General features: G+C 36.6%; 1 protein-coding gene across 4 annotated transcripts in view; it reads right to left on the bottom strand.

Moving 5' to 3' along the window:
• Positions 1-1015: 1015 nt before the first annotated feature.
• SKAP2 (src kinase associated phosphoprotein 2) overlaps positions 1016-21687 on the bottom strand; it is a 163816-nt gene continuing 143144 nt past the window's right edge. For all 4 annotated transcript variants that reach the window (XM_059728898.1, XM_006265356.4, XM_019498000.2 and 1 more), the window contains 3 exons: positions 13178-13290; positions 4122-4223; positions 1016-3703 (listed from right to left, as the gene is read on the bottom strand). In XM_059728898.1, coding sequence (XP_059584881.1) covers positions 4131-4223; positions 13178-13290 — 206 coding nt within the window. In that variant the 3' untranslated portion in view covers positions 1016-3703; positions 4122-4130. The remainder of the gene's footprint in view (positions 3704-4121; positions 4224-13177; positions 13291-21687) is intronic.

Genomic DNA, 21687 nt, shown 5'->3' with positions numbered 1-21687 from the left:
CTACAGTCCATTTGGGTACTTTCTCTTATTGTTAAATACCTCCCTAGTGCTGTGATAATACCCAGTTAACTTCATAAAAATTAGGATTCTGGTTCATATCTACATCTTTTCCCATGTAAAAAAAAAAAAAAAAAAATAGTTTTTACCTTTTGGCTGTAAAGTTCTGTCTCGAATTCTTTATTCAGAGGACAACCAGAGGCTATGGACAAAATAGCGCCTCCCTCGGGCAGAAACATCATTAGCAAAAATCCAGCAGAAGGCAGTTTGAAATAATAGCTTTTCTTCTTTCAAATTGATGGGTACGATGCAAAAGCTTTTGAATTCAAACAGTCTTTCCATTGACTACCATATACTTCAGAAAAGGTGTCACGGTGTTATGCTTCATACCACTCAAAGGTGTGTTATGTGGAGGATGCAGAACAAAACTGAACAAAAAGTACATATCTGGTTTTGAACACAACGGAAGACTTTTCCAAAGTGCTCAGGTTTGGCCTAATTCTTACCCCTTAAAATCAAAAGCAGTTTTTACCATTGGCTCTGAGAAAAGCAAAGTGAGGTCAACAGTGAACACTTTTAGAAATATCACCCTTAAATATGGACATCTAAGAAACTGGCATCTGATGAGCATACACTATGGTATATCTAATTAGTGGAAACATGCACAAGGAGGTAAATCTCACCTAGATGCAGGTAAAATCTGTGAGCCTGGAGCAACTAATGCAGAGAAAAAAGAATTATATACACAGAAGTACATGAAATCATGCTACGGAGTGGCATGGTTATGTCCGGGTGCTGTAGCAATAAAAGTCATTTGTATTACCCTTACTTCACTGAATAAATTCAAATGACAGCCCCATTTCATTTCTTCATTCAGTTTGGAGGCCAGATGGCATTAGAATCATTTACTTCACCTTGTTGTGCTTAATTACTACAATCAACACACTATTTTCCAAATTAATCATAACAAAGTAATTTCATTAGTAACACAGCAGGCTGTTGAATTATTAGCATCATAACAGTTTGCAAACAATTAAACTTTATTTGAACCTTAAAAATTTGCAGAGTGGAACATTATTGTAAGATCTAATGGCAGTATAGCACAAATTCAGTACAGAGCAAATAATCAAGTAAAATGCTGCATAAAATATGACTTACAATCACCTTTAGAAAAAAATTAGCCGTCTTACAGTTCAAAGAAAGGCAAATGAAATCTAAGTAAACAATGAAAATAAAGCAATTAGCCTATTTTCCAACATCCAATTTTGTTTAAATTGTATTAATAAGAATTTTCTCATTCAAAAAAGGTTATGGTATTTGCAACGATTTAAAGTAAACATCATATTGATTTTGCTTCGCTGGCTTATTTCAAAAAAATTTGGGATGGTGCTGGAAGTCTCCTCTTCTTGAAAAAAAGTTTTTCAATGTGCGTGTTTTCTGTTTGATAACCTTTCACGCTGTACAAACAGACAGAAAATAAATGCTATAGAACTACAGACAAAAGATACTTTATTTCTATTTTTGTCACCATCAACAGGAATAATAGCTCAAAGAGCTTGTTATTCATCAGTTGGGTAAGGACTCCCTCTCCTGGATTAACGGGATAAGGTGAAGGAGGCCTCCAGTGATTTTAACTTGTAAATGCGAGTGCCTGTGCATGAGAACAATTGGTGGGGGAAGGGTTTCCAAGTAGTGCAACATGCTACGAAAATCTGCTGCCATCTACTGACAAACCACTATAGTACAAATTCTTCTCCTTTTATATACCAAACGAAAACAGGAGAGCAATGCCCACTAGCACTGTCATATTTTAGTTTGTCAGCACGAAACAGTTTCCCAAGGTTTAACCTGGCCGCAAAAATCTGTTATGGGTTTAATTTTAACATATAATATTGCTGTCCAAAACAATTACTAATTTTTTTTAAGAGTAAATTTACTATAACTTAGATGTTTATAAATTCAGTTTTATGGGTTATTCATGTGTACATGTCTTTGACACAAAAGACAGTAATCAAAAAAGTTGCAGGGGATTTCTAAATTATTAAATTAATATAAAGATCTTTCAGCGTGTGGATTTATTACGCTGGTTTGTTAAAAAAAGAAAGTTTTTCTAGCCATGATATTAACAGTGTACACTGTATACAATCTACAAGTACACTTGATAAATTAAAAGTAGTAAAAAACTCTGAAGAAGGTTATAATCTTTCATTTTAATGCTTCACAGATTACATACACATGTGATTTCAATGACCAGTTCTTTAAAAAATAGTTTGTAAAATAAGCAAACTCACCCTGGTTCACTCTTACTAGCAGTCTTTTATAACAAAAAGTAAAATAAATTATTTAAAGTAAAACTCAGCTTTAGTTGCCTGAAATAAAACAATTTAACGTTTAAATTAAAGCTACCTTTTACCCCACACTGGTTCCAGGGCCTGCCTGAAGCATAAACAGCATAAGCAAGTACTAGGGGACCTGCACAGACTCAGCAATTCACAGGCTGGCTTGACCTGTCTTTTTGGCAGCTTGAGGGTCTCACAAATCATCAGACCAGTCCTGGTTGTTTCTAAGTGTTCTGGGGAATTCAAAATAACTGGGGATATTATACATGCAGCTATACAAAAAACAAATGGAACAACGGGTTTTTTAAGTATTACTACAATTGAAATTGCTCTGATTCTGTGTACGGGAGATGCTTAATTTTTTTTTAAACTGTACTTCGCTGTGATATAATGAATAACCATATCCTGCTTATGCTACTGCTGACGCTGAAGGTATCCCTTACTCACATGTATAGTCTCACAAACTTCCATGGCATAACTTGGGTAAGCAGTAGGCAAGCCAGGAAGATTGGATCAGTGAAATCATCTGTGCTTCAACAACAGAAAAACAGGTACGGAGTGCTTTGCTGACAGGAAATTCATGCACAAATGCTATTTTTTATGCATTCAACACCCAAAATAGCCATTTTCAGTTCCATTTATTTTTTCACACAATATACGTCCAAATAAGGATAATAAGGTGCAAGTCACTATAGTTCCCCTAATTTTAAAGAGACTCTGATGATTTACTCTAGCCCCGTTATTCAGTGATTATAAAATCTTACTATATATAAAATAATAAAATCCTATGAAGAATAAATCACATTTAGAAATATAAAATAGTTTTTCAGAAGCACATTATTATATTGCTGCACAGAAATTATTTAGCTTTCTATGAAATCACTTCTAGCAATTGAAATGAAACTATCAGCTATTAAAAATCTACCTGAAGTGAATAATTTGCTAATTTCAAGACCCTGCTGTATTTTCAAAACTTTAATAGGAGAAAAATTATCCTGTTCCACACTAGTATAGAACAGATGGATAGGACAAGTACTAATATTACATAAGGAAAACAGCGACAGGTACAGTTTTATTGCTTGTGCCTCATACATTAACTGTTATCTATTTAGTTTCACCGTACTACAGTTATGAAACAATTGTACAGAACTTCTTTTCCAAAAATGTTGACAAAATATTGATGACTTGCATAACAAACTCAGAAGTGTGTTTTTCAAATGTTTTACTTCATATATTTGAGATGATGTTCTAACTACAGTCATGGCAACTGCAGATTTACACAGTCTTAGAATCTTCCCATTTTGGAGACCAGATCTGGAAATTGTATCTGCACACCACGCTGGACTTAAATTTCAGATTTCTTTTGACTGAGAAAAGTAAGTTTGTAATACATGGTTAGTTTAAACAAACAACCAAGCAACCCCAACACACCCATAAAAAAACCCACAATTGAGCTCAAATATTTCTTTTCCATATATGTCTAATTGTACACATTGACATTATTCAGCAACAAAAGCTAACTAGAAAGCCTGTAGACTTGCTTCTACTGAAAGAGGGTAGGGAGAAGAAAGTAGTAATGGAATACATCTTATTCCAAACACAGTTGTTTGTTTCTATTTCATACACAAACCCAACAGAGCTGCTTTAATTGAGCCTTAAATATATTTTGCTACAATCTTCATGTTAACAGGACTTCTGCAAGGGTTCCAGGAAAGAAATGCTCATGAAACAGAGAATAGGGGAACATATAAGCCATTACAGAAGATTGGATTAAAATGTACTTACCCGGGCCTCTCAAATATCATACATCTCCATTATGTAGGCTTTAGGCACCAAGCCAATGGTTCCCTTCATTTCTCCTACCCACCAGCCAAATCTATTGTACTCCTAATTGAAAACAATATGCAATATTAACCTTTAGTCGGATATAAATGCAATAGAGTTTGTATGCAACTCCTTATGGATGTTTCCTCCTATATACAGTTATAAGAGCTTGAATTCAAAATTAAAACATTAGATCTTTTTGTTTTAGGCATTCAAAATGCAGTTAGGCAAAGATATAAATTATATTTTTAAAAGACATGCATACTGTTTAGGAAAAGGAAAGAAAAGAAAAAACAGTTTCCTTCCCCCACCCCAAACTGCTGTCAATGTTTCTGTATGACAGGTAAAAATATACTTGATCTCATCTTTCTATATCTTTTTTTACCTATATAAAATCTTATGATAAGGCTGACCTCTGAGAAATTACACCCAAGTTATTTAAAAAATAATCTTTGGCTTAAATGTGAAGGGAATGCTATACATTTAATGCACATCCTCTTTTTATGGACTAAGTATATCACTGACTTAGGGGTTGCAAAAATTTTGACAACAGCTCTCACATGGTCTGACAGATGACTAATGTATTTTTGTTTGAAATTTGCTTAGGCTTAGTGAGATAAATATGAAACAAAATGAATTATAATAGTTTAAAGAAATAATATCTTCCAAAAGCAATACCAAGCAAGAGTACTGTGGGATCCAAATTTAATTTTTTCCTATGATGTAAATATTTTAAGATCAATCCTAATAGTAGTTCAATAAATTGTAACTGCTGAAATTGCACACACATATGTATCGAGTTAAATATGAAGCATTATTAAAACCAAAACTCCATTGAAAATGGAATGATTAGTAAGATAAAAATTACTATGGAACAAACATGGAAAATATAAAATACACAGATACATATGATAAACAACATCTCCCTACTGACACACTGCTCTTCTGAGATGAGAAAAGCAAGGCTGCAGGATTTTTGAATTGATGGTTCTTCTGAGCTGATGCTATCAGCTGCAATTTTGCCTTTAGCCAAACCTATTTGTGATACAGCAGTCAAGAAGCAGACAGATGTTTAAGGGTTAATAGATTTCAATTGGAACCCAAACTATCCTGACTTTCTGCTAATATACACAGGCTGTTCTAGAGGTCCCTAGGGTCCTATAAGGTGCTTAGTACCCTCCATTCTCCCTGTGGGGAATGTGAAAGGACCTTTATAAATATAGAGATACAGTTTGCATATTTATACTTCACTCTCAGGCTTCCTAAAAAATACATTCTTATTGTTCTCTTTTATTTTTATGTTCTGTTTGAACAGTTACTATTTAAAAAAAATTTAAAAGCCCCTCCTTCTCCTCTTGGAGGCAAACAGAGCATTGACCATTTCAAAGTCCTACCCCAGAATATATAAAATATTAAAAATACATAATGTAGGGATTTTAAAAAAATCCCTAAATACAACACACACATTAGGAAAGCTCCTGAACAAATGCAAAATACATGGCTGGAAAAAGGTAGGAAAGGAATTCATCTCCTTTTCTCTACTGCAGCAAGGAATTCTGGGGAGTACTTCTACAAGGTTAGGTACAGATATTCCAAAAAGCAGAAGCAGAGTTGATCCAAGTTACGCAGTTTTCTACAAGCAGCATAGTTTGGATCGGTAGCTAACAGAACACACATTCAACCTTTGGTGGGGTGGCATATCTTAAAAATGGGTTCCACCATTTTTAAGCCAGTTTGTGTGTGCCACACTTACGTTCTGCTAGAGATACAGGCTGGTTTTGTGTGCTGAACTGCTCTTCTGTTATGGGTATAGACCAGTTTCCAATCACTTACACCAGTAAAAGTATAATGCCTGTACCTAGAAGTCCAGAACCATTTGAACTAGGCTGTCAGTAAGAACTGCCCCTTGCTGCTGTTTAAGAGGGTTTCCATGAGCTCTTATGGGATGCCTTCACATTGCAGTGATAACTCTTACAGGCTAGGTAACAGGTCTCACAGCAGAGGCTCAAATAATTTATTTAATCTCGTTTAAAATTTTATATATTAAATAAACGCATGTGTGTGTGTGTGTGTGTGTGTGTGTGTGTGTGTGTGTGTGCGCGCGCATGTGTGTGTGTAAACACAAAATATATATGTATCCCACAATATTATGCTTACATATATGAATTATATCTCTAGAATAAAAAGTGGTACTTGTTTAAGATGCCAGCCCTCATTTATGCTATAGGAATTGCAGTACATTAAAAAAAAAAAAAGTAAATATTTTAAGTTGCTATCTGGAACCTATGGAGTAACTGGCAAGAGACTAATTAAAGTTTTGCTAGCCATCACTAACACCTTCCACTCCTGCCCCCCACCTCTCTCTCCACCTTCCAAACAAACAAGAAAACAAACCAAACAAAAAACTCAATGTGTAAGAGCAGGGAAGTGGCTTAGTTAAGTGAGCAATAAGCTACATATGACAAATGGCACTGGAAAAGACTATGGACTAAATTACCACTTGGAAATCTTTTGCTTAATGGCACCGCATGAACTTCAAAACAACATGCATGCTTTAAAAAAAAAAAACTATTCAGATGCCTGTAATTAAATTAAAAACATGTTGCTTTTTGAAAACTTTTCATTTCTTGCTATTTAGTAATACATCATTTAATACCGTTGTGTGAAAGTAAATGATAAGATGAAATGGATGATGATGGAACAGTCTAGTAAGCTAATTTATGGATTCACTGCAGCCATTACACTATATGGACAAGAATGCAACACAGAAGCTTTTACTTTATCATTACTACTCTTTGTATGAGCCTCAGGAGCAACATGAATCCATTAAACCATTTGCAAGCTAAGGAAGTTGGAATGAAAATGTAACAGATTTTTGGTTACCAAGAACATTATGTTTTAACTTCAAGTTTTGGAGTTATAATTATGTAGCAGTCCCTTTCTAACTGGTTAACATACACACCTCTTTCTCCAAACATCCTGACTCCTCCCCCTCCCCCACCTTCTTTGCAGATGCACACACAACATCCAAATTGATGTATTGTTTCTACCACTGTTATCAATGATAAATTACTTACAGTGACAATATAAAGCAATTGATTCAATGTTGTCTTGAGGTCCGTATGTCTATTACTGCAGTACAAGACATGTAGAATAAAATAAAGTCTAAAATCCACATTTGAGGGAAATAATATATAAAAATGCAGAAGCAGTGGACTCCAATTCTGATGGATAAATATATCTATCTGCTTCAGAATTACAATGTCTGATGTTCAGCAAGCAGTACCCAGGATCTCAGGTACCAGTAGGCTTACCATCTGGTATCCCTCACTGCATTCAGCTCTTAACATCAGAGCTAACATAGGCAAGTGGCTACACTTCAGAAGGACTGATAAAATAATGAAGAGTCCTTTAATCTACAGGAAACCATTCTAGTCAATTTATAAGAAATATTGCATCCCTTTGTAGGATGTGTAATTATTTTCTATTAATCATGTGCTATAAAGCTACATTATGTGGTTATTCTGTTATCACTAGAAAGAGGCCTGCAGTCAGCTCCTGACAATGTTAGGTAATTACTAACACAAAGCTTCTTTCTCCTTATGTAGAAATGCTATCAAGATCCAGTGGTGCTGTGATGCTTACAGTATGAAAATAACACTCCTAAAAAATTCAATAACTGCAAAATGAATTGCTTCAGGGGAAACAGAGGAGTAGTGGTATGCATGTGTATTATATCTATATCTATAGATATAAGGAACAGGAAACATCCTTGCCAAACAATAATAATAAAAACAGAGAATAACTATATGAAAGCTAAATGCTTTTAAAAATACTGTTATATTTTCATTATTCATTCAGATAGAGGGAGGTGTTTTGTGTTGTTTTTAAATGCAGAAGTTTACTAAGCAAAGTAAAATGATTGCATCCTTTCTTAAAAATAATAGATGATGGTTGTATTTCTGAGCTGCTAATTTGACGTTTTTTCTTACACATTAATTCTCTACATATAGAATAAGGTAGTAACAAAATACAAATCCTGATCCTGAGAAGACTTTAAGTCTGCTCTTAATTGCTGTGAGCAGATACTTTATCCCATTCCTCCCTGACCAACTTAATGATTTGAAGTTAAGCACGTGCTTAAGACTTTAAAAGATCTGGGCCCAAAAGATTTTTAAAGTTTGTTGAAGAGCATTCTGGAAACACATTTTTAATCTTATTATTTTATAGTGGATGGAATGTTGCCATAGAAAAGAGAAACTGAAAATGCAACAGGTTTGACATGAGGTTCTCTCTTCCTATATGTAAGGACCAGACCCTGTGAGGAGCTATGCATTTCTAAATGTTTAGTAACCTCTCAACCCCTCCTGACTTTAATAAGAGTTGAGAACATTTGGCACTTCTGACCCCTTATTGTTCAATCTATATGGTGCTTTCTCTCTTTTAAAATGATGTCAGAAAATGATATTAATGACTTGAGGAAATCAGTGATCCATTTAAAAATAAATACAAAATGCAAATGGATTAAGAATTTTTATGTTACCAATAACACTGCTTCTCAATTGTAAATATGAAAACTTTATCAATTGAGAAGTTGAATGTACCAATACCTAGTGTGGTTAAAGTGAGTAGCCTCTGCTATCAGGATAGAGGCGGCACAGGCAAAACATTTTTTTAAAAGGTCCTATGGACCAATTTTGGCAATAATATTTTAAACCACTTTAATTTGTCCGGGAGATTCAAACTTGCTGAAAAAATTTAGAGCTTCCTTTGCTGTAACTCCTGAATGATGCATAGTCATCTAGGGAGCATTTTTGGCAGAGAACAACATTTTCTCTAAAAAGCAGAATATGACAAATGCTTTAGATAACTGAATTAGACTTCTTCACAGGTGGAAGAGTTGTTTTAAGACAGCAGTAAAATAGTCTTCCTTAGGAATATAAACCTCAAAAATGTATTGTATGGTAGCACTGTTAGGTTATATATATGCCATTATGACATGTACCAAAATATAAATCAATTAAAAGTTACAGTACAAATAAGGGGTAAAACAGACTTGGTTCTAACCTGAAAACTGATATTCTGAAAACTTCATGGAATGAATAAAGATCTGTTTTATTTTCCATCTCATGCCACCATGGCAAAAAATATTTCTTAGATAGGTATATGCTTACATTTTGTTAATAAGAATTTATTTTGTTAAATTTACAGAACTAGAGTCACTTCTGAATGAATCTGGATAATGCCATGCTTGAAGGTTTTCACCCTAATCCTGATTTTTTAAAAAAAATGATATGGTAGGCTTGTGCAAGAAATATACCTAAACTAATGAATAAAAGACTAGTTTATACTATAAGCTCATCATTGGGAACTGAATTATTGATAAATACAGCTTTCCATATGATCAATTAAATAGTCTAACAAAAAGCACTGCAGATTATAGTACAATATGCAGGCTGCCTTTCTTGCAACTGTCAAAAACAATATTTGAATCATAATACTTGCACTTTTCAGGAAACAGCTGCACTTCTATGCTCTATTATATGTTCATAGGAAGTAATCTGAGTTTATAAAACTATTACGCCTTCATATTTTCATTAAACAAAAATAAAGATGATGTGTTTTAAAAGTCTGTTTTCTTGACAGCACAGTTGCTATACACTTGTAGATGTTGAAAATAGTGTGTAGTGATATGAATATTGACCTAGTATGCACTCTACATCCAGCAAAGTTTAAGTGTTGTCAAAGCAATGGGTTATGTGGGAAATGAAATTTTCATGGACAATAAATACCTACTTGAGTGGCATCAAGCTGCTTTACCATGTATTAAATTAACAGGGAACAAGTAAAATTTCAGTTACAATGAGGGGAGGGATGACTCCTCTGTCTTCCTAGGAAATGTTTTTTGGTGTTTTTAAAAACATAAATGTAGACATCTGGTTGGTATGAAACATGTTAAAAAGATACAGATTGTGCATGAATCCAGAAAACTGATATGGCAACAGACAACAAGAAGGATGTAATGGCCTGCTAATTCACTCAGCAGTTTCATGATCCTTTGCATCTGGCTTATGTAATGAAGCTTTCCAGCACAAAACTTTTTCACTGAAAATAAATGCAATTGCTGCACTCTTGTAAACTGTATATCCACAGCACACCAAATTTTGACAGATCCAGCTGTTCAGCAATCCATAACTGTATAAGTCAGTTTTCAGTGAAAAAGTAATGTTAAAGTCTGGTGCCACTATGGCTATAGATGGTTCTTTGGAGGTGGAGGGAGGCAAAAGGTACAAATTTCTGAAAGCTGTATAGAGCAGAATATAAAAAAAAAAACTCATCAAAATGTTCAACAGAATTTTAAGAAAGAACACTGACAGAAAACTAGGATGGATTAATCTATAAGCAACTAAACTGGTATCTCACTTGGCCAAATTTAAAGGTTTTAAATAGATGAAAGAAAGATAAAAAAAATGTATTGTTAATACACAGCTAAGCATTTGCAAGATCAAAATCATAGCGGGTCAAATTTTGTCTCTCACTACACATTTTTCTGAATTAACTCAGAGACTACTCATGATTAAAGTCAAGCATATTTTTGCATTCTGTAATGTTTAATGGCTTTAATAAATACTTAAGTTAATAAATTTTGTTTCACTTAAACCCCCCCTACTATTTGCTTCAGATGCACACAAACTGGAATTGCCTTAATTGCACTGTATTTGTTGTCTTTATCTATTCATAATGTAAAAGTGCTGCAGTTTTCAAAACTGTTCCTGTCATAGTAATTATCTCATTACAAAGTGAAAACATTTCCTTTTTCATACTTCTCTAAGGATCTGTGGAAAGTATGAGAAAATTACAGTTGTTTGGAGAACACGCAAAACTTATTAGCAGAAGTTAACTCATACATGGTAATAGTTATTATAACAGGCCAACATATTTATGATTCACTATAAAATATTTTACAACTGCACAAATACTCTATCATTTTGCTAATATTCCACTGTTCCTACTACAATACTTGAATTTAATACTTTATCAGGAAAACATGATTTCTATATGATTAATGTTAAATACATGGCTGACATATGATAGGAAAGTAATAAGCCATAGCTAGGATCAAGCTGAAGTTGAATTTATGACACCATTTTGGGTCTGCACACATCACCTACTGTCAGTAGCTGCATCTCTCATTTTCAACCACTAGATGGTGTGAAAAAATTAAAAAATTGCCAAAGATTCATGCCACTGCCAAAAAGTCTAAATGTTCATCTAGTAAATTAAAAAATATTTGCTGAAGCAAAGTCTTCTCAAAATTTAAAATTGTTTATATTATTTTTTACCCTGGTTATATTCTTACTAACAGATGAAGAAGGTGTTGTTAATGCTTAGCCCTTGAAAATGAATAAAGTGGAAGGTTAAGATGGATAATTCCCTGGCACTTCACCTCCAAGGACCCTAAATTCAGACCTGACAGTAGTGACCTGCTCATTTTTCTGAAAAAGCTGCAACAGTCCTTAAGTAAAATAGGCCTGTATTTTGTGAGCTCTATTTTGAAGTAGAAATCATTCCTAAAACAGAGAGCATCTATATATTTAGAGAAACTAGCAGACCAGTCTCAAGGACTGAATATGTATTAATCAAGGCATGACCATGAGATAGTTGAAATGGATAGCATGTTTTTCCACCTCTGCCCCACTTTATAATGAATGGCATACTTAAACAGTTTCAGGGAACCAGCCAAAAAAACTCCCCACCTATGATTAACAATTAAGATTTCATAAGCCCATTATAGCATTAGAAAATAGTACAATGGACAAGGACGTTGATGCATAATGTGAAACTGTTTGTGCCTGTAGTTTACATGTTTAAGTATGCTACTCTTCAGTACTATACAACTGAATGAATGTCTGCTCAATCAAAAAGACCTATTCTACCTGTAGAAATGCAATTCTATAGTTAAAGTGACAATGAGATACCTCAAAAGTAGTACATGGTCACATTATCATTAGCAATATATCTTCTATATTTTTTATATATGACTGCCCTCCTAGCCATAAATCTTGAATTTATTTAAACAGAAGCCATACATTCATTATCCAAAAACGCAGCAGTTAAACATATTAAGGAAGATTTAAAGCAATTTTGATGAAACTGAAAAGTTTTAAACTAACAGAAACAGAGGACTGCAACCTTCATGATGTTACTTATAATTTCAGCACAGAAGTGCTGAAACACTTTAAATGGGCTAGCATGACTTCAAATATGCATGATACTAAATGACAACTAAATATGAAAGAACGTACCAAATATTTTAACCTTATTTGTCTACTGTGGAAACTTAAGTTTTTTTGTTTGTTTGTTTTTTGTTTTTTTATCTGTGGGGTTAGAAGAATATTTTCCCCTCTAATGCAGTCATATGTAAACCTCACTGAGCTTGGCATAAGCACATTCAAAGAGGCAAAAATCTTCCTTAGGTTAATTTATATTAAATTAAAACAAGGATACTGGTTTAATCCATGACATTATGTGGAAACAAAAGACTCACATTTATGATTTCTTTTACACATAGGAGAAAATGGTGCATTAACAATTGCCTAAATCTGTCAGCAGCATACACAGAACCCAAGTTATCAGAACAGATAAAACCCTAATTCAAAAAGAAGAGCATTTCTAGTTACAAGATGCCCAGAAAATCAAAATCAGCACGCACAGGAACACAAAGGAAAAGGAAATAAAAAACATAACATAATATAGCATCCTACAAGGTTAACTTTCACATGCAGTAAACATTTGATTTAACCAACACTTAAAAGGATAAACATTTTAAGTTGATTTGTTATGTTTAAATACAATTATGTTCCACTTGACAAAATAATGAATTACTGTGACTACCTGACACCTAACAAGGGGTCTAAAGGGAGTGCCAATTTCCCCCCCGTAGTATTGTAAGAATGCATGCTTTTACCATGACATACTTTTTTTTACACCAATTTATTCTCAGTATCATACTATACCTTGCTGAGAATGTAGATAATGTCACCACGTTTAAATGACAACTCATCAGGTACATCTCCTGTGCAGTCCCACAAACCTTGGTAGAAATTAGCATAATCGGTATTTTTATCCTCTGGGGGGGGGGGGGGGGGAGAAAAAAAGGCATACATTAAATCTTCCAAGAATATGTAATCTTTTATCATCAAAGTAGCAATTAAGTCTTCAGACAACAAACAAAGATGTGCTAGAACACATTTCTCAATTTTCATCCTAGAAATACCTACCACACACCAAAGACAAGCAAATAGAAAGCAAGTTAAACACGTGAATCATTCATAGGCAGTGGCTGTGTCATCTAAAGCATGTAGCTACAGGTTTTCAAAGCGTTTAGCAACTACAACTTACAGCATCTAGTTTTCCCCTACTAATATATTTCCAGCAAGCCCTGCCTGTATTGTAACATGAAAAGGACAAAAATGTTAGAGTATAATTACTAAATCCTGTGAGAAGGGGCCAATGTAAGCATTTCCTGATATACTTTCCTCCCCCCTTTCCAAAAAAGCTAAATCACTTTTCTGAGAATCTTTCTTATCTTTTGGTTGTTACTGCTGAAATATTGGAGAACTTTCAAACTGTTTGCTGAAGCTGCATTTCTAAAATATTTGTGTCAGCTCCAGTTTAGAACATTAAGCTCTGGCTAAACATGCAACATACACTATAGGCATAAGCTCATCCTTCTAGCAGCATAAGCACAATAGATGTGCTGTGTTCAAACTGCCATACAGACCATTAACTGATTGATTATTTAGCACTCTTTGCTCTGTAATACCGCAATAACAGAGTAATAAATGCTTTGTCATACGCTTACAATACAGAGTGCATCTCCTGAAACACAGAACTTATACACACAGCTAAACACACTGGATGCTTCTGTTACACCGCAAACTATTTCCTGTTTTTAATTCCACGAAACTGAAGTTTGATGAGTTAACACAAAAAGAATGTAAGCAATACCAATAATATGATTAGTAACATTATGTATACACTAACCAGACAGAATGTATATATACTAATAATTTACATCACTAGAAAACTATTTTCTAATTCTGGTAACATAAATATCACTGAACTGGCTGGATCGAGGCTGTCATCTTAGTTTTGTTATATGATCCTTGAACAGCAGACTTGCTGGTTATTCCAACATACACCAGTCACATTTGCATGTCATTAACACTCTACACCATTATTTATAGTTTACTATTTAACCACGATTGGCTAAGATTATTACGGGGGGAAAAAACGCCCTAAAATATCAAGCAAACAGGAGAAATTGCCACACTCTTTTAGAATGTAAAGCATTGTTCTACTCATGTTATCCTATAGTTAAAAAAGCATTTTTAGATCAGTTGCAGTGTTTCCTATGACAATCAGAACTGCCTTCTACATACTTTCTTTAGTCTGTGGGGTAGCATCTTCAGATGTCATTACTGGCACAATTCGGAATATGCACAACTCTGGCATAAATTAAAACTGCTGTGCTTGACATTCATTTTTATCCTTTGCATAAACTAGTATTGATTGGTTAATATAGCACTAGAGGGCACTCTGACTAGCAGCACAAAAAATTTGCTGTGATCATACTAAAATAGAACTGCATTAAAAAAACCCCAAAACCTTAGCATATTTTTTTATGTAGATGTTTAGACTAGGAGAGCCTGAATCAGCCTGAAAAATTTACAAGGTCCAAGTTTTGACCAAGATAGTCCGGTAGTTTACTATCCACTGGCTCCAATGTAGCAAAAAACCCCACTACAGTAGAACAGATAAAATAAAAAAATCTTTACAATAATTATGACATTAAAATACCTGATTAATATTCTTAGGTACAGCCATGACCATTATGCCCATCACTTTTTTCTTTTAAAAAATTATATGAAGACCACAAGAAACGATTTGGTTTGTGGCAATTTGCTAGTCTTTCCAATTGTTTTTTCTTTTAATATGCTAAATAAAGACTTTCAGCTCCTCAAAGTTAAACAAAGTGAGTTGGGATTTTTCACACAAACACTTCTCACTTTCAGATCTCTTCTTCCCATTATGCGCCTGGTGTAACTTCCATTAACATTAATGGGAGTTACATGGGGCACATCGACAGGAGAAGAGATCCCACAGCGAGTGAGATGCATCTCTCCCTAGATTTGCATCATGAACATTTTGTTAAGCCTCAGAGTGGAAACACAACTGAACTAATGACTTGGCAACACTGGAAAAGATGCATTCTAACATCCTTATTGCTATCCTGATGTGGTTGTCCAAAGACCAACCATGGCTCTGTACCCTCACATATAAAATTTATATAAGAAGACCTTCACTTATACCAGTAAACCACATGAATGCTTCAGAGTAACTGGTAGGGCAGAAAGATGAAAGTTACAAATAAAAAGAAAAAAAACATCAGTAGTTTGGTAACAATTACTTTTAGTCTCCCAAAGAAAGAAGTGTTTAATTTCTGGATGGAAAATCTTGCGCCCATTAACTGCAAGTAGGACTAAACCCGGGACAGGCAAAATGTGGCCCGCGAGCCACATCCAGCCCGCTGGGAACTTTCATCCAGCCTGCGGCACCCGCCAACAAATTGTGTCCCGCCCAGCCCTTCTGCCTACGAGGGTGGCAGCAAGGTGTCTACACCCACCCCCAACATACCCTATTAAGCCTTGCTCCCACCCTCACGGGCGGAAGATCTTGGCTTGTGAGCAGCAGGTAGGGAAGCGGGGTGTGTGTGGAGGCAGGGCTGCAGCTGGGTGGGAGCATGGCATGTGAGGCTGGTGCTGGCAGCAGTGTGGAGCCTGCACCTAGGGGCATGGGGGCAGCGCATAGTTTGGCTGGGCAAGGTTTGGGTGTGTGGGAGGGTGGGGGATATGTGGAACATCCCCCTGTCAGCTTCTCCTATGGCTTGCAGCCCCAGCAGGGCACTCATGCACTCGTGCTCGGCACTGGTGCCTGGCTTCAGCCAGCACTGCACATCACGGTGAGGAGCACAGCCCCCACCAGGCCATCTGTATCACTGCCACTACCCCGACTTGCATGGCACTGGAAGGAAGCCCCAGGAACTGGAGCCAGCTGGCGTGGGGAAGGCAGCCAGCTCCAGCGCCTGGGGCTTCCCTCCCCTGCCGGTGAGAGAAATTGCCCAGCAGGGACTGTGCTCCTCGCCGCAATGTGCAGCACTGGCCAGAGCCAGGCAGCAGCACCCCCACCTGCTGCTGTGCTATTGGATGGGAAGCGTGTATGTGTGGGGGGGGGTCCCCACACCCCATCTCCCCTTCCTCACACCCCATAAATGCCCCCCTCCCCCCGCGTTGACTGCAAAAGAGCAGCGTGTTCCAGCGCCACATACCCACACCCTACAAATGCCACATAACCCCCCAACATACCCTATGCCCCCACACACAGCCATCCCCCCACCCCCATACCCACACATGCTCCCAACCCCACCACACACACACACTCCCTACACAATGTAAATGACTAAGAATTTGAGTTATTATGCAATCCCCTCTATATCCAGCACACGAACACAAATCATGAAAAAAAATGTTTTGTAATAAAATTAAAATATGTGATACTAGGTGTTTGACTTTTAGCGTACGATTTGTTTTTTTCTGGTTCTAAGATGGCAACTGCCCCCCGTCCCTTCTGGTGGCAAAGGTCAGGAGTTAGGTGTGGGACGTCTGGTCACAATATGGCAACCAGAAGGCAGGGCAACTGTCAAGGGGTGGGGCTACCCATGAGGCCCTAGACAGCTCACCAAACCTCATTAAGCAGCCCTCCACCTGAAATAACTGCTCTCCCCTGAACTAGAAACACATGCAGAATGGTAAGTATGTCCATGTCTTCAGAAGCAATGTGTCTAGAACTGAAGACTTTATAAAGTGGTAGGAACTGCATGAGGAAAAATACACCAAAGTATTGCATGCTGTAAAATAAAACCCTCACACTGATTTCTAAAATACCAAGCGTTATTGCTTAGCATCTGTTTTACTAATTTCAGCTGCCTGGCTTAATTTCAGAGTCATGAAGATAACCCTTCTCTCTCTCTCTTGCTTAGGATGGAAGAAGTGAATATAAGAGCAGGAGGTGACCTGGCTGAAAATGCATTTGACACTTTAGAAAGAAAATGACACTGATCCCCAACTCCCACTATTTTAAATACATAAAAACAGATCACTGATTTGATCAATAATAAGTTGATAATGGAGCTTTGATCAATAATAAGCCAAATGGAGCTTAAATTCAAAAGATACTGATTAGTTGATATCGTGGTACTGCCGATAGTGTTATAAACAAATATTGAATTTCTTGCAAATTCTATATAGCCTGTGTTTACAACTGCTGATAAAAAGAGCAAATACTTTATATAAGAGGCCTTATTCTCTAGCTCTTACTCATCTACACCAGGCATGTATGTTCCAGTGCTCTGCTTTGTGACATCCCAAGAATCACGGTAGACCACTAATTCCAAAAATGAATCATCCTATCTTTACATACCCGGAAAATCCCCGATAATTTTCAAAGCTGCCTTGTGAAGGATTTCTTCAGTCATCATTCTCAATCATATTTTTGGTGTGTATGTAAGGCTGATAGGAGACATGGATATTTCTGTTCTATGAAGTGATGAGAATGCTTAATCTCTTTTTCATCAGATCCAGACAGTGTGGCTTTGCTACTTTCCTGATGCCAGACACAGATAGGGCCCTAATGAAGATGCGACTAACTCATGCCAGATAGGTAGAGATGGTGAAAGTGGAACCTGCTAGAAGAGATTCTAGAAGGTATGTGCATCTCTGGTAACCAAGTATGTCTGCTCTTTTTTCAAGAATGCTCACAGTAACGGTGGTTTAGGGTCTCAAACTTTTCAAGGTAGCACCAGTACTCATAGTGACTTTACCTCCTTTTCTCCCACATTTGCAACTAGGCAGTTGTGCATCTTTTGGGTGTTTACCTCACTGTCTCTCTCAGGTTGATGCTGGATGATTAGAACCATCTGTGCTTCCATCTTTCCCTGCAGACCACTGTGACAATCCACTTAGTGCAAAACCTACTATTATCAGCTTTCTCAGTGATGCTAGAAGTCCAACATACTGGACTGCTACAGTGACACCCTAATGTTTCCAAACATGAATTACAATGCCCTACATCAATGTGGGCTGGGGTGGTGCAGGTGCTAAGGTGCATAGTTGCCAATCCAGAGGTCATAAGTTTGAGGCTATAAGTGCTCACAGCATCGCCCTTTCAGATTCTAACAATTCTGTTAAATACTTTGTCACAAGGACATGAAAAAGGAAAGGAAGTGTGGGTCCTGAACACCTTGCAGAAGACCTTTCTTGAGAGTAAAATGTGTGGTGCTGATCTGTGCTAAGATTTAAGAAATTTTATAGCAGGGCAATAGACAAGTCCTACTGTCTAGGACCCAAGCTTGTTAACCTTTAGACTATATTTCAAAGGCTTGAAAATACTTTTCTACCTGAAAGTTCAGATAGGAGTTAGATTCTCATTCCTTTATGAATGGTATTTTTGGCAACTAACTGCTAGCCGCAGTTTATTACTCATTGTTTCTAATGTGTGTTGTTAAAAAAAAGCATCATGAGAGATGAATCAGGAAAAAGGAAATAGCAGCTCTAAATAGTCAATACTTGTTTTACTATCTACTACTAGGTTCAGACTTCAGATCTGGCTTAAAATTTAATGTTAGAAAATATGGAAATATACATGAAATGATTAGAATTAATTTAATCCCACCCTCCACCAACCTCCTAACTCCACATTAAAATGATGACACTTGCAACCTCTTGCAGAGAAAGTTAGATGTTCAAATTAGCAGCAGCCTGCAGCTGTTATATCCTAAATCTACTAGTGCCTTAGGAATTGAGGAACTGTCAAGTAGTTTTTCTTGTTAATATTGCCTTGGCTTTGCACATATATGAATCTGATATATGCGTGAATTTCAGACAGCTTAAACTATAGTCAATGCTACCTGGGTTTTGGTATGGCTATGAAGAAGTTCATGGCACTAAATACAACAACTGCGTATAAGACATTGCCTGGATGTATATGACATGAACGTTTGTACAATTGTGCCAAACTATTACATGTAATGCAATCTATTCAGGCCAGAAATGCTGGAAGTCTGCCATTTTGGAAGACAACTATTTAAGGCCTTTCAAAATAGCAGGAGTACCCTAGTCAACCCTAGTGACATCAAGATAGGTGAAGTTCAACCTAAATGGAGTGTACAATTTAAACATGAGGGAGGTATGGTTGTGCAGACAGATTCTTAGTTTTCAGACTCTGCTGTGATGAAGATGTGTGTGGTTTGAGGGTATAGCTATCTCCGTTTTCATTTGTTCTGATGTTTGTGCAAAATATGCAGGAATGCACACAACTTCCTCCTTCTTTGGCCTTTTCTGACCCTTGCTATCCACATCAGGAAGAGAGAATGCAGACCTTATGAGATAAGGAGGAGGCATGTAAAGGAATTCTAGTGGACTGACTTGGGGAGCAGATCTTGGTCACTGAACAAGCCCAGTGCGCTCCTTATATCTTCCCCTCCTTTTATCCCACCATAACAAAAATCTCAATCCATCTAACCAACAAATAATTCAAAATTGGTTTAAATCTTTACCAAGACTGAGATTAAAGTGAATTTAGAGTTTACGAATACACTGCTGTGAAGTTAAGATTTGATAAAAAAACATCAGGAAGCCATTCAAAATAAGACCTTTATTTAACCCTCACATATCCAAAATGCCTCGAGTTTTCTCAATTTAAAAGAAAATGTCTGGCCTGGCAGAAGATTCAGCATGTAAAACTGCTGTCAAAATTATTGAGTTCTGACAAGGATAAGCAGCTTGAATGTCAACACTGGGCTATAAAGAAATGCTAGCATCTCCCATAATATACAAGCATGTATGCACACATGCAACACAAGTGCACGTGTGCCCTACTGCCCCCAAACACACATACACACACACACACACACACTCTACAGAAGATGGTAAAAACATTTCTTTTTTTACTTGTGCTCAAGACTCATTCAGATCTAAGTATAGTATCCGGTGTGTGTATTATTTGTTGGACAAACCAATACAAAAAACTTGCAACCCCACTCAAGAATGTTTGAAGTTCATCTGATGAGATGCCTGGTAAGGTAGAAATAAGCTTGTCAACTCGCTTTCCTATACAGCAAAAAAACTTCTAGTGTTAAGGAAGGTCAGAGGTCACTGTTATGCTAATGTTTTACAACTATTACCCAAAATTAACTTCATATCTGGGCAGAATTATTATGGTGCTTTATTTCAAGGATATCATATAATCCGCAGTAAAACTTATAGAGTTCTTCTTGAAGTTGGGATTGTGCTTAGGAATGAAAGTGCTAATACTTTGGTTATTTTAATAACATCCTTTAAAGTTCCTTTGAGCTGAAATATTAGTAAGAGCAGAAATATTTCTGTTGTCCAAGTTGGAATTGGATTAACCCTAACACAGCATTTTGATGGGACACTCCTATACTTACTGGAACATCTAAATGAATACTAGTGCTAAGTTTTCATTGAGTCATGTTGTTTCATGAGTGTTTTTTAGTGGAACACAATGCTAACAACATCTGATGATCCGATCCTCATTTCCTTTCCAAAAAAGGCAAACCAAAATCCTTTATAGCAACCTGTTCCTGCTTTCCTGCATGCGTCAGGAAATCAGGCCTCTTGTTTCCTCTCCACATGTTGCAGCAGGAAGACCACTACAAAGCTATTTCCCGAACACACTCTTCTTGTGCACCCTTCCCTTGACAGCACTGGAAGAATGATGTACAGTACATACATAACAGAGGAAGGTGGTACAGATTGCATGTCACTGCAGAACGCAGTTATGACATGGCAAATCTGGCCTTGGGTCACAGTTTCGCTGTGAAGGGGTGTACAGTCAAGGTAAAAAGCAAGTCTTCTCTACTTTGTGTCAAATAAACAATGTTTTATCAAGAAGACCACGCCCTCAGGCAAGTATATATCTTGTATTACCTTAGCTGGAAATGTCTTGCCATCAAGAAAAGTATCCCAACCAAATGACTTTACATAGTATATGAGGTTATTTTTTCCAGCCCCAATAATAATTAGCACAAGGGCAGTTTGCCAAGCTCAGGCAAAGACAATATCCTTCACAGTCTTCCCGAGCATTTGTGTCCTTTTCCAATTTTTACGCTGCTGTCACTGGACTCTGGCATTTCTTACCCAATTCATTTGCTTTCTGTGGTAATCATATGCAATGAAGATATGCATGGCCAACATTTAAACAGGCTGCAGATCAATTAGCGGTCTTAAGTTTATCTGATTTTTATCAAAGAAGACAGAGCTCTGGGTCGATTGTCAGAGCCTGTGTCAAGTTGACCTTTTCAGAGACGTCTACATTGCCAGTCCCTTGGGCAACTTGTTGTCCCCTGTTAGTCTCTGAATGGCAGAAGTCTGTTCTGCTCAAGCAC

Source organism: Alligator mississippiensis, chromosome 5 (assembly GCF_030867095.1).
Source record: "Alligator mississippiensis isolate rAllMis1 chromosome 5, rAllMis1, whole genome shotgun sequence".
In the NCBI taxonomy this organism is placed as follows: domain Eukaryota; kingdom Metazoa; phylum Chordata; order Crocodylia; family Alligatoridae; genus Alligator; species Alligator mississippiensis.
The sequence above is the reverse complement of the archived record's forward strand: the minus strand, read 5'-3'. Positions and strand labels throughout refer to the sequence as shown.